The sequence below is a fragment of the Alosa sapidissima genome, chromosome 14 (assembly GCF_018492685.1).
Source record: "Alosa sapidissima isolate fAloSap1 chromosome 14, fAloSap1.pri, whole genome shotgun sequence".
Taxonomy (NCBI): domain Eukaryota; kingdom Metazoa; phylum Chordata; class Actinopteri; order Clupeiformes; family Clupeidae; genus Alosa; species Alosa sapidissima.
Genome location: NC_055970.1, coordinates 18921485 through 18934381, shown reverse-complemented (window position 1 = coordinate 18934381; position 12897 = coordinate 18921485). Strand labels below are relative to the sequence as shown.

General features: G+C 46.6%; 1 protein-coding gene across 5 annotated transcripts in view; it reads left to right on the top strand.

Moving 5' to 3' along the window:
* fam13b (family with sequence similarity 13 member B) overlaps nucleotides 1-12706 on the top strand; it is a 56865-nt gene extending 44159 nt beyond the window's left edge. For 2 of the 5 annotated variants that reach the window (XM_042062420.1, XM_042062419.1), the window contains exons 11-23: nucleotides 1642-1748; nucleotides 1858-1912; nucleotides 2450-2531; nucleotides 4577-4790; nucleotides 5177-5315; nucleotides 5496-5577; nucleotides 6047-6238; nucleotides 7685-7899; nucleotides 8320-8403; nucleotides 8573-8668; nucleotides 8867-9189; nucleotides 9673-9774; nucleotides 9965-12706. In XM_042062420.1, coding sequence (XP_041918354.1) covers nucleotides 1642-1748; nucleotides 1858-1912; nucleotides 2450-2531; nucleotides 4577-4790; nucleotides 5177-5315; nucleotides 5496-5577; nucleotides 6047-6238; nucleotides 7685-7899; nucleotides 8320-8403; nucleotides 8573-8668; nucleotides 8867-9189; nucleotides 9673-9774; nucleotides 9965-10088 — 1815 coding nt within the window. In that variant the 3' untranslated portion in view covers nucleotides 10089-12706. Of the gene's footprint in view, nucleotides 1-1641; nucleotides 1749-1857; nucleotides 1913-2449; nucleotides 2532-4576; nucleotides 4791-5176; nucleotides 5316-5495; nucleotides 5578-6046; nucleotides 6239-7684; nucleotides 7900-8319; nucleotides 8404-8572; nucleotides 8669-8866; nucleotides 9258-9400; nucleotides 9775-9964 lie in introns of those variants that run through there. The other 3 variants (XM_042062422.1, XM_042062421.1, XR_006022518.1) reach the window with 2 other exon arrangements.
* Nucleotides 12707-12897: the final 191 nt, after the last annotated feature.

Sequence of the window (12897 nt, the reverse complement as noted above, 5' to 3'; positions counted from 1 at the left end):
ATTATTGTTGCAAAACATATCAATGGAACTGGTTACAGATGCATTTCAAAACTTCAGAATCATCCAGTAAGCAGTATTGGAGCCATTATCTGCAAGTGGAAGGAACATCACTGCATCATCAATCGGCCATGCACAGGATCTCCTCACAAGATTTCTGACCAGGAAGTCAGAAGGATAGTCAGAAGTGTAGCCTAAGAGCCAAGGACCACTCCAGAAAGACTTGGAGGCAGCAGGTTCAATTGTTACCGAGAAAATCATAGGTAATGCACTCCACCGCCATGGCCTCTATGCACGCTCACCCCACATGACTATTACTGAAGAAAAACATGTCGAAGCTCATTGAAAGTTTGCTACGCAACATTTGGACAAGCCTATGAAATACTAAGAGAATGTATGCTGGTCAGGTGAGGGCAAAATTTAACTCTTTGGATGTCATACTACACACCATATTTGGAGGAGAATGGCACTGTGCATCACCCTACAAATACCATACCAACAGTGAAGTTTGGAGGTGGAGGCATCACGGTGTGGGGCTGTTTTTCATCTCATGGTACTGGCAGACTTCATACAGTTGAAGAAATGATGAATGGAGTCTTTTTTTTCTGGGAGAATCTTGCCATCCACCAGAACAATGAGGATGAGACATGGCTAGACCTTCCAGCAGGATAATGATCCAAAGCATTCAGCAAAGGAAACTCTGAATTGGTTTCAGAGAAAGGAAATTCAGGCCCTGACTTAAATCCAATTGAACAGTTTTGGAAGTTACCTAAAGACAAAGTCCTTTTAGGCAAGTCCCTCCACTCGGCGGCCATTTGACAACGCTTTTTGGGCACTCGTCGGGCATCCATTTCGGCAGAAATGCGCGTGTGCAAGGCTTCACGACACCAATCTTGCTCCAGCAGCGAGATCACAACACATGATTGGCACGATGTCTTCACATCACACCACATGATTGGCTCAATGTATTCACATGTCGACTTTTTGCCGAGGAAGGGGTGGGATATGTGTAGACAACGGCCATATTGGCGTGACAAACTAGCCCCATGCATTTCTATGGAGTATTTTTTGAGTGCTGTGTCTCCACATTAGAAAGTCTCTGCTAAAGATCAGGATTTACAAGAGGGACCCCTGGAATCTTCAATATTAAAAGACTATCTGTTTAAAAGAATGGGCCAAAATCACACCAGAATACTGCGACTGATTAGTTTCGTCATAGAGGAAATGCCTTGAAGCTCTCATTACAAATAAAGGGTTTTCCACAAACTATTTAAGAAATTTCAGTAGGTGTGTTCAATACTTTTTTCCTATGCCATTCCACTTTTTTACTCATAACTCTACTTATGAACATTAATGTTTGGATTTTTTTATATGTGTGGATTACCTAAGTTAATACTAATGTCTGGTGAAAATTTCATGCAAATAGCCTCACTGGAAGTATACTTACTGAAAAAAAATGTTGACGTTCAATATTTATTTTCCCTGCTGTACATACAAACCACGTGTGTATCAGTGCCACATGCCTGTGTTTTTTTTTTTTTTTTTCCATCTATGTGTGATGTGCACATGTGTTCATGATGTCATCCTAACAATCATACATTCTGCTGCTGGTGTGTGTGTGTGTGTGTGTGTGTGTGTGTCCAGGCCTCAGAGGACTGCACATCCCCCAGTGGGGGTCTGGAAGAAGGTTCTGGAATGGAGCTGGACTCTGAGAGTCTGGTGGACACTGAGAACAACATCAACACTGCCAGGTTAGCCCCAAAGGCCTCAGCTTTTATGCTGTCACTTCCATAAGAAACCGTCACTCATGTTTAAGTGTGAATAAATTGTGTAACATCAAATTCTGCTTTTCTGTTTCAGGCAAGACAGTTATCAGTCCTGTGAGCAGATGGAGCACGCAGACGTCATCAGCTGTGTAAGAGAGAGAGAGAGAGAGACACACACACACACACACACACACACACACACACACACACACACACTCCAGGAAGCTGACTCTTTACTCTATGAGAGTGGATTCTGTGAAGTACATTTTGTGTTAGTGTGACATTTTCCTAGACAAAAACAACAGTAATTCGTGGAGGACTGCATTACTCCAGATAAGAGTCTCGCTTAGCTAGCCCTTCGTGATGACACCCGCGTGCTCTCATTGGCTGGGGAGACTAGTTGTGAGGTCACCATACACTACAGACTGGTGCGAACTGAACGTCATGTTCAGCCAGCTCTGCTGACCAGCTCTCAGTATAAGGGACCTGTGCCAGTCACATGGCGTGTGCTTACTCGCCTGTTTGCTTTAGCCTAAGCTTTGGGAGTCCAGTCACAAAATGTACAGCTATCTCCCTCACACACACACACTCACATTCAGTACTCCTCCCATGTACATGCATAAACTGCAGTTTGCCATCTGTTGTGTGTTTGAGTGACGTCTCTTTCCTTGACCTTTGACCTGTAGGATGATGAGCTGAATGCCAACACCGAGCAAGACCGAGAGAACCTGCAGCCCAGCCGCATCTTCTCCGATGGGGAGTGGGAAGGTAACCTCCCTCTTTCTCTCTATTTCTCTCATTTTTTCTCTATCTCTCTCTCCTCCTCCCCCAACTCTGCTCTCTATCACTTCTATCTTGAACTCTCCTCTGTTTCTCTCCACTCTGTTTCTCTCTCCTCTGTTTCTCTCCACTCTGTTTCTCTCTCCTCTGTTTCTCTCTACTCTCTATGTGCAAATGTCTACTCTAAATATTGGTCTTGGTGCAAGATACTCTGTATGAAAGAGATTGAAGCTGTGTCTGTGTGCGTGTGTGACCTGTTTTGATAAGTTATCAGCTGTTAGGTGATGTATTAATGGCTGATGCTTGACCCTCCCTCATTAATCACTTCTAAAGGAGGTCAGGCAGAAAGGACACCGTGGATATGACTGTTGTCTTGGCTTGTACACACACACCTGTTGTTTTTATAAGATTCTCCATCTCTCACTCAGTCATCAAGGTCACAAGTAGCTCATCTGTAGTTTGTTTCACTTAGCCATTTCAACATGTTTGTTTGTGTGCTTGTGTGTGTGTGTGTGTGTGCGTGTGTGTGTGTGTGTGTGTGTGTGTGTGTGTGTGTGTGTGTGTGTGTGTGTGTGTGTGTGTGTCTGTGTGGGTGTGCACAAGTGGTTATGAACCACAAGCTCATCACCATCTTCTGTGGTATCTCTCTGTCTCTTCTTCTCCCGCCCTCTCTCTCTCTCTCTCTCTCTCTCTCTCTCTCTCTCTCTCTCTCTCTCTCTCTCTCTCTCTCTCTCTCTCTCTCTCTCTCTGAACCCCTCTCCCTTGTCCTCCCACTCCATGCCCATTGGCTGGTACAGTCCGTCGTCCCGCCCCCGCCCCCCTCATAGATTTCTCATGTATGCACCTGCACCCAGAAGGGCACGGTGAGTACCAGCAGAACCCACAGAACAGACAGCAGAACCTACACAGAACCGCTGGCCTTAGATCATAGTCTGGAGAACCACGTCACCACCACCACATGTAGAATGCATAGAACGGTGATGGCAATATGTTGCTCACTTGGAATGAGATTCGATTAAATAACCTGGACAACACCGCAAGATGAAAATAGTTTTGTATTTCTAAAAGATCACATGGATATTATTTTTCACAGTAGGCAATATTTTTCACTCGGTATACAAATCTGCAAGTGAGGACAGCTTTTATAATAGATAATTGTATTGCTTGTTTTGTAATAAACCGTTTTATAACTTTATGGCTTATCACATTAATGGCAGGATGCCTGATAAATCATGATGTGTGTAGTCTAGTGGACAACAGGGTCAAAGTTGAACATATTTTAACTTGGATGCCAAGTAATAAGAATGTTGTTTGTTCAGCAACTATGTGTGTCTGACCAAAAAAAAAAAAACTACTTATGTGATGATAGACTACAGACTATAAACTCACCGACAGACAGACAGACAGAAAGACAGACAGACCGGCAGACAGAAAGACAGACAGGCAGGCAGGGTCTGCATTCCTCTTCTCTTTCACTACGGTCATCCCTTATTCTCCTCCTCAGCATAAGCAACTCTCACTCCTCTCTTTCTCTCTCATACCTCTTTCTATCCGTCTCTATCCCTTTCTTCCTCTTACAAAATCTCAGTGGCTGTGCTGACTTCTGCACTTTTTAAAGTGGTTGTCAGCAACGTCCACACACACACACACACACACACACACACACACACACACACACACACACACACACACACACACACACACACTCCAGCCTCACACCCCTCTCCTGTCACACTAATGGCTGGTGTTTCCATGGCAATGGGCTGGGGTTGCACTAAACCTTGTAAGCACCCCTAAAAAGGTTACTGGTCCTCTGCCTTCTTGTGTGCGTGTGTGTGTCTGTGTCTGTGTCTGTGTCTTCCTCCATGGCTGTTTAACACTGCTTCTTCTCTTTAAGCTCAGTGTTATTCCCAAGTTAGTCCTATGTTAGTCCAAGTCCTTAGTCCAGTAATTTGATGTGTGTGTGTGTGTGTGTGTGTGTGTGTGTGTGTGTGTGTGTGTGTGTGTGTGTGTGTGTGTGTGTGTGTGTTTAGACCCTGTGCCAGCCTGTAAGGTGTGGCAGCAGGAGGACGGTGAGTGTGGAGAGGCACAACTCTCCCCATTAGCCAGCCGCATGTTGCCCCTCCCACTGGAGGAGGATGCCCCGCCCCTTCTGGCTCGCCGCTTCCTGGATTTTGGCCACAGTCAGAGATTCTTCCAACAGGATCCCGAGAACACGTCACCCACCAAAGCACTTTCAGCTGGGAGGTAAACACAAGCACACACACACACACACACACACATCACCCACTGAGGCACTTTCAAGCACTTGCTGCGAGGTATAAACACACACATACACACAATCATTCTCATGATCCCTCACATGATCACTCACACACGCACAGATCCATACCTCTGTCACCTGGGAGATGAGACGTGTTTTTCTCTTGTCTAAGGTAAAAAACACACACCAAAGAACTGGGAGGTGAGCACACACATATACACACACACATACACTCTCACATACACATCACACACTAAAGCACCTGGGAGATGAGACATTTGTTTTTCTTGTCTAAGGTAATCAATAGCCGAGTGTCTCCACTGAAGTACCGAGAAAATCTGATGATGTGTGTGTGTGTTTGTGTGTGTAGGCAGCGCCGTGCCTCTCTGAGTTCCAAAGAGAGTGTGAAGGGAGACGCAGTGTCCCAACAGCTCACCAAGAAACTGCAGAACCTCAAGAAGAAGATCCGCCAGTTTGAGGAGCAGTTTGAGAAGGAGAAGAACTACAAGGTACACACACACACACACACAGACGCACATATACATGATTAGTCACCTGAGTAATGACCAGACTGACCAACACATGTTTACTTTTCTTAACGCTTTCCCTCCCTCTCTCTCTCTCTCTCTCTCTCTCTCTCTCTCTCTCTCTCTCTCTCTCTCTCTCTCTCTCTCTCTCTCTTTCTTTAGCCATCGCATGGTGATAAGGCAGCTAACCCAAAGGTCCTGAAGTGGATGACTGACCTCACTAAAATCCGCAAGCAGATCAAAGGTACACACACAAACACACCTGCGAGCACGTGCTTTCACTTGCTCGCGCACACACACACACACACACACACACACACATACCTGCAAGGGTGGGGGACCTGGGGTTGAACACTGATTCTGTGCATATAGATATATATACACACATATATATTTGTGGGTGTGCGTGTGTGTACGTGTGTGTATGTGGTTGTTGCTGTCTCAGCCTGTGCTAAGCAGACAGACACAAACCCACCTGTCGTCTCCGTCATCACTGCATGTGTTTTGGGTCCAATCCGCCCTCCAGTTCATAGTCTTTTAGTTACTTTCAGTTACTTTTGCTTTTAAATCCGTGATCATCGTGACCTCATCGGCCCCCCTCCTCATAACCCACCACGTTAAGCTCCGCCCAGCCCCTTACGCTCTGGCCAATCAGTCTCTCTTTCTCTCCGAATGACCTCTGACCTTTGCGGACCGCGCTCACGACCCTCCAGGACGTCAGCTGCTCAGGCACCAGGCCCTGTTGCAGTCCCACAGGCGCCACCACGCGTCTGGACCCTCCGCCGCCGCGGGCAGCTCCTCCTCCTCCTCCTCCTCCTCCTCCTCCTCCTCCCCGAACACACACCACCACCTGCTACACCCCCCCTCACACACCCACTCCGCCCATAGGCAGGGCCCCTACTTCCGTAAGTACAGCACTGCCTGCAGTAAGTAAGGGCACACACACACACTTGCCATACACAACTCTGTCTGGAGACGGAGCCCTCACTCTCTGACCCAAAAGAAGAGCACCTCTTTTTTTGTGCTCTCTCTCCCTCTTTCTCTCTCTCTCTTTCTGTCTCTTGCTTTCCCTCTCTCTTTCTTCTTCTTTCAGACTCCCTTTGCTCCCTTTTTTTTGTAGTGCTCTCTCTCTCTTTCACTCTTTCTATCTCTCCCTTCTCTACCTTTTTCTGTTTCCCTCTCTCTCTATTTGGATTTGCTGACTACGCAAACACACACACACATGCACACATTTACAAGTGTGTGCTTACATGGGTAGTTCACCGACACACACACACACACACACACACGCGCACACACATCCCTGAGCGTGTAGTTCTGTCCTGTAGTCAGGCGCTCTCCCGTTTTCAAATGGGCCGCTCATATCAGCAGACCCCCCGCGTACCACGTCCAGACCTGCTTTGGCACTGCTTTCTGCTGTGGGACCGTCGGGCTTTGCTTACACGCACACACACACTGCATTTTTTTGATTGCATGGATTGCTTTTACATCTCTTGGAAATTTGTGTTTATACAGAAATCTAGGGGATGTACACATGGCACACACACACACACACACACACACACACAATCACGCTTGGTCTGCCCCAGCAATTCCGTAGAAAGAAAGGTAAAAACTGACAAGGGAGAAAAAAATAAACTTGAAACAAAAACTTCATGAAGCTGACAAACAGCTACAAACACTCCTTTATTTCCTCTCTCAGGAGTGTGTGTGTGTGTGTGTGTGTCTGTGTCTGGCCTTGACCTCAGTCAAGTGCCTGAGTGTGTTCTAGATGTGACAGGTTTTAAAAGGAATGTGTGACCCCCCCCCCCCCCCCTTCTCCACCTCCTCAACTAGTGAAAAGCATTGGCAGTTGGTTCATCTCTCTCCCTCTGTCTCCTGTTTCACTTCAATTAAAAATATATATATGTGTGTGTGTACACACACATACAAAAGGGAAAGATAAATAGGCAGACACTTTATTGAAGATAGATAGATACATAGATAAATACATATACATACATAGATTCTGGGCAGCATCACTGGCTGGCCCTCAGGTAATGGGAAGTGGCCGCACACTTCGCTGTCAGAGTAGCCATATCTGACTGTAACGGTCATTTTTTTTGTATCTTATTGTTTATGTATTGAAAGGATTTCATTGGTTAAGAAGAGCAGCTTTGTCTGTATGGCCCCCAGACTGCAGGGCAGTGTAGCCTCTCCAGACCACCTGCTGTGGCTGCCGGGGTTGATGGGTTTTATGAGTTTAACGTTTTTTACTCTCTCTCTGTCTCTCTCTCTCTCTCTCTCTCTCTCTCTCTCTCTCTCTCTCTCTCCCTCCCTCCCTCCATCTCCCTTTCCCTCTCTCTCCTCAGACGCGAGACAGCGTGTGGAGTCCGAGCTGGTCCCCTATGCGCGGCCACGCAGCAACACTCTGCCCAAGAGCTTCGGCTCGTCGCTGGACGCGGCGTCCCTTGCTGAGGGGTCGGAGCCGCCCGAGCGCCGGCCCACGCGCCACGACACCTTGGACCTCATCCAGCAGCGCCTCAAGTCCAAGAGGCATGAGGAGGGCTGGCCACATGACGCCAAGGTGTGTGTCTGTGTCTGTGTGTGTTGTGTGTGTTTCTGTGTGTGTGTGTGTGTGTGTGACTGTATTGAAAGAGGATGGCATGGATGAGCAGTAGGGGGATTAGTGAGTATATCTATATAGCACTTTTTTTTCAAAGAAGTTAATGGAGAGTAAAGTGCATAGAATAGAATAATTAATAATACATTTTATATATATATATATATATATATATATATATATATATATATATATATATATTATATATATATATATATATATTAATTTAAAAAATAATAACATTAATAATATATATATAAAATAATAAATAACTTTGTTCATAAAATCTAAATAAAACCTTTAAAAAGTGGGTGAGTAGTAGAGGAATAGAACGATGGTGATTAAGTATGTGTGTGTGTGTGTGTGTGTGTGTGTGTTCTTCAGAAAATGACCAAGGAGCAGCTTGCTGGTGAGAAGACAGTCTTGCAGAAAAACCTGCTGCACTTTGAGGGACTCCACGGCCGACCGGTTAGTACACACCTGCTGTGCACACGCGCACACACACACACATGCAGTAATGAATAAACCTGAATAAACCTTGACTAAACCTTCCTGCAGAATGATCTAGCAGCTTACACGTACCGATTCTTGGTTCCCTGAGCAGTTGACTAATTTTGTGTGTGTGTGTGTGTTGCAGGTTACCCGTGAGGAGCGATTGATAGTAAAGCCGTTGTATGACCGCTATCGACTCATCAAACAGATGCTTACACGAGTCAGCATCACACCTATCATCGTAAGTAACACATAAACAAACACACACACACACACACAAGCAAGACCCTACTCACCGTCTCTTAGATTTGGACTTCACCATAACCCCTAATCTCTCTCTCTCTCTCTCTCTCTCTCTCTCTCTCTCTCTCTCTCTCTCTCTCTCTCTCTCTCTCTCTCTCTCTCTCTCTCTCTCTCTCTCCCCCCTCTTCTCCTCCAGGCGTCTCCCTCGAGTAAGCGGCGTAACCAGACGCTGCAGCCCATCATCGAGGGGGAGACGGCCCACTTCTGTGACGAGATCGAGGAGGAGGAGGAGGACGAGGAGGAGGTGGTGCGCGTGGAGGAGAACGACGAGCAGACAGAGGACCAGGAGAGGAGCGGGGGAGGAGGAGGAGTCGGAGTGCGGAGCGAGGGCGACGTCATCATCACCGTGGACCCCGCCACGCAGCCGCCTTCCCAGCAGCCTCAGCGCCATATCCCGGAGGAGACGTCGGGGAAGGTGGCCCTGGACCTTCGGCTGTCCAGCTCACATGCGTCCTCTATGTGAGTGAGACCGACACACACACAATACCGTGCACTTGGGAAGCATGCTGGAATGTTGGAGTACTTTTGTTATGTATCAGTTAACAGTATACAAAGGGCAGTCCATTGGTCACCTGTATGTACACATGTCCAATATTTTAATGCACTTAATGTACTGCTGGTAGCCCATGTCCAGAGTTTCAGAGACCTCCAAGTAGCTGTGTGAGAGGAGTGTTTTATAAAGCAGAACTCAGTGCTGGACATTGATGTCATGGATGTCATAGATGTCACAGGGCTGGTTCTCAGCTGTGATCCGCTTTCTTCAGGATCATGTGATGCATACCTGCTCACGGTCACCTGTGCCATGATCCCATTACAGTCTGGGTCACACACACACACACACACACACCACAACAGCTGAGGACCTAATCCCCACCATATGTATGTTCTTATCTGTTGGATACATTTGATACAGAGACAGGTGTTAACTGTGTGTGTGTGTAGGCCGGAGCTGCTGGAACAGCTGTGGAAGGCTCGGGCTGAGAAAAAGAAGCTGAGGAGAACCATCAGGGAGTTCGAGGACGAGTTCTACCAGCAGAACGGCAGGTAGGAACGCACACTCAAACACAGTCATGCATTTACACACACACACACACACACACACACACACATACAGACACATACAATATACTCTGTAGGCTTAAACGTGCACACACATGCAGCGCACATAGATGTGTGCCTACTTAAACACATGCACTGAGCTGTCGTGTGTGTGTGTGTGTGTGTGTGTTTGCAGGAACGTTCAGAAGGAGGACCGTCTGCCCATGATGGATGAGTACAAAGAATATAAACGCATCAAGGCCAAGCTCCGCCTCCTGGAAGTGCTTATCAGCAAACAAGACTCCTCCAAGTCCATATAGAGCGTCGTTGCCACGACAACCAACCTAACAAACTCTACCACCCTGAGGTTGCTTCAGCAACCAGCAACGCTACTTCAAGTCACCCTACCCTCGACGGCAGACCACATATCTTACTGCTATTCCCTCTGATCTCTCTCTTTATCACACACACACACACACACACACACACACACACATACACATACACGGACACACGTCTACACTGAAGTATGTCTGACTTGGGACTGAAAAGACTTTCACACACACACACACACACACACACACACACACACAATAAGGACTTATAAGGACTTATATTTATGGCCTCTATCATCATCATAAGCTTCACGCTCAGATGTAATTGTTTTTTCTTGATTGCATTACTTTCTTTTCTATGGTTTTGTTTATTTTTGTCCATGTGATTTCTCACACTGAGAAATCTCTACTGAGGTCATGATTAGACACACAGAGGTACAGATGGGCCATCACCAGGGCCACAACACACAGACTCACACTTTCTTTTCACTGAGTATACATGTGTGTGTGTGTGTGTATATATATGTGTGTGTGTGTTTTGTGTATATTTGCAGAAAAGTGTTTATACATGGTATGCTTGTATAAAATGGTTAACCTATGTATGTTGTAGTGGGTCAGCTCAGTCATATGAAGAGCGAACACTTTATAAAGCCTTGTGTTTATTTGCTTCTCCTGCATTTGTGTGTGTGTGTGTGTGTGTGTGTGTGTGTGTGTGTGTGTGTGTGTGTGTGTGTGTGTGTGTGTGTGTGTGTGTGTGTGTGAGAGTCAGCTTCTCGATATCAGTGTTGTAGGAGGACTGCTCCCCTGGTCTGTGTGTGTTTGTTTTTTTTGTTTTTTTTTTCCTCTGACCTTTTCTGACATCCCTACTCATTATGTTACACACACTTGCATGTATTGGTCTCACTTCTTTTGTGTTCTATGACACACAGGGAGGTCCTGATTGAGGATTAGCTGCGGTTCTAAAGGGTTCTGGGAACTCGTGTGTGTTAGCAGTGGTTCTAAAGGCTCCTAGGGACATGTGAGGGACTGTGAGCTGCAGAACTGGAGGAAAGTGAAAGACAATTATGGGATGGCTGGTCATCCTGCACTGTGGCAGAAGTCCTCCAGAGACAGCCAAGCAAGCCACACACACACACACACACCCACACACACACACACACACAGTGGAGAGGTGGGGCTGCTCAGGACAGAGCGTTGTGGCGTGTGTGCGTGTGCGTGTCAGTCAGTTTGTGGGGGGTGAGGTGCATAATCATACATGGCCAGAAATGGCCTTTAGTTAAGTCTGTTTGAGGTTGAGATGAAAGCCTCAAGCCTCAAGACTCAGCAGGGAGGGAAACCTCAGGCATCTAACACCCCCATTTCAACTGATTCACCCCAAAACCTCATTTCACTCCCACACACACACACACACACCATCAGTCTCACACACACTCCACTTCCATCTCAAACACCCTCTCTACCAACCTGGTTTACATTCCCAACTACACTGTAAGCTATTAACAATGATTGTGTCAGACACAGTCCAACACATTCCTCCTCACCTTACCTAGCCTCCAATTTGTGTGTGTGTGTGTGTGTGTGTGTGTGTGTGTGTGTGTTGCTCATGTCCTCAACCTCATCAGCAGTCTTTAGAGTTTTGAGAACAATCTCACATGGACACAGACAGACACACACAGGTAAGCTGGCTAGTTTCTGGAGAACCGTTTGTGCCCCTTGCTCATTTGAACTGCTGTCATCACAGTAGTGAGGGTTTCTCAGGCTCCATCAGTGGAGAAATGAACGCATCAGTGTGGCCCGTCTCTGGTGAGGAGCAGCAGCCCCAGTGTGTGTGTGTGTGTAAAGGTGTGTAGTTTGCAGTGGGGTCAATGTTCAGATCCTGATGCACTTGTGAGGATACACACACACACACACACACCACCCTCTTCACTCAACTTTTCACTGATATTCAGTGCAGGAAGAACATCATCCGACACAAGAGTGTATCCACCTCACTGGGCATAACCATGGTGTGTGTGTGCATGTATGTCTGTCTGTATGTAGGGAATGGGGGAAGGGTGTCAAGGTTATGATTTGCACAGCATTCAGAGAATGCATCCTTTTTTTTCTCGTTTTGTTTTTTCATGTCTGGTCACACCGTGAGCAAATACACACTATATGGGCTTCGGAGTGTGTGTGAGCGACGCCGTCGTTAACTTATTTCCTGCATGTCGGGCTCCTCAGCTGATGCTTTGTATTGCCAGTGTGAAGATGTCCTCCATCTGTGTTTTGTTTTTTTGTTTTTTAAAAGGACTTTTTCATTTGTACTCATTTTTGTTTTTGTAAACGTTTTGCTGTTATTCTGCGGGCCCCTTTGCAGTGTCCCCACCCCACCCCCCCACGTGCAGTAGCCCACTTACGCATCCACGCTGCAGTGTATAAGCTAGACATAGCGCTGAGCTTGCATGCCAGACCCTTCTTTCTTTCCTTGTATGTTTTTGTTTTCGTTTTGGTGCCATGAAGAATAAGCAATAACGTTAGTGTCCCGGCCGGAACCTAATGAATGAGGGGAGGCCTCCTGTATTCAAGTATGTGCATTTTCTCAATAAATGGCTTGTGAATACCGATCCTGTCTTGTCTATGGCATTGTTCCATTCCATTAGTTAAGCCTATTTACAACACAGCTGAGTGTGGAATGTGGAGCCCAAGCGTCCTCCTCAAGCCCGTCTGTCTGCCCTGAAAATCGATCCATCCCTCCAGGTCACACACACACACACACCAACCTGGACACTGTGTAACTATAATGGCCTTGGATTGC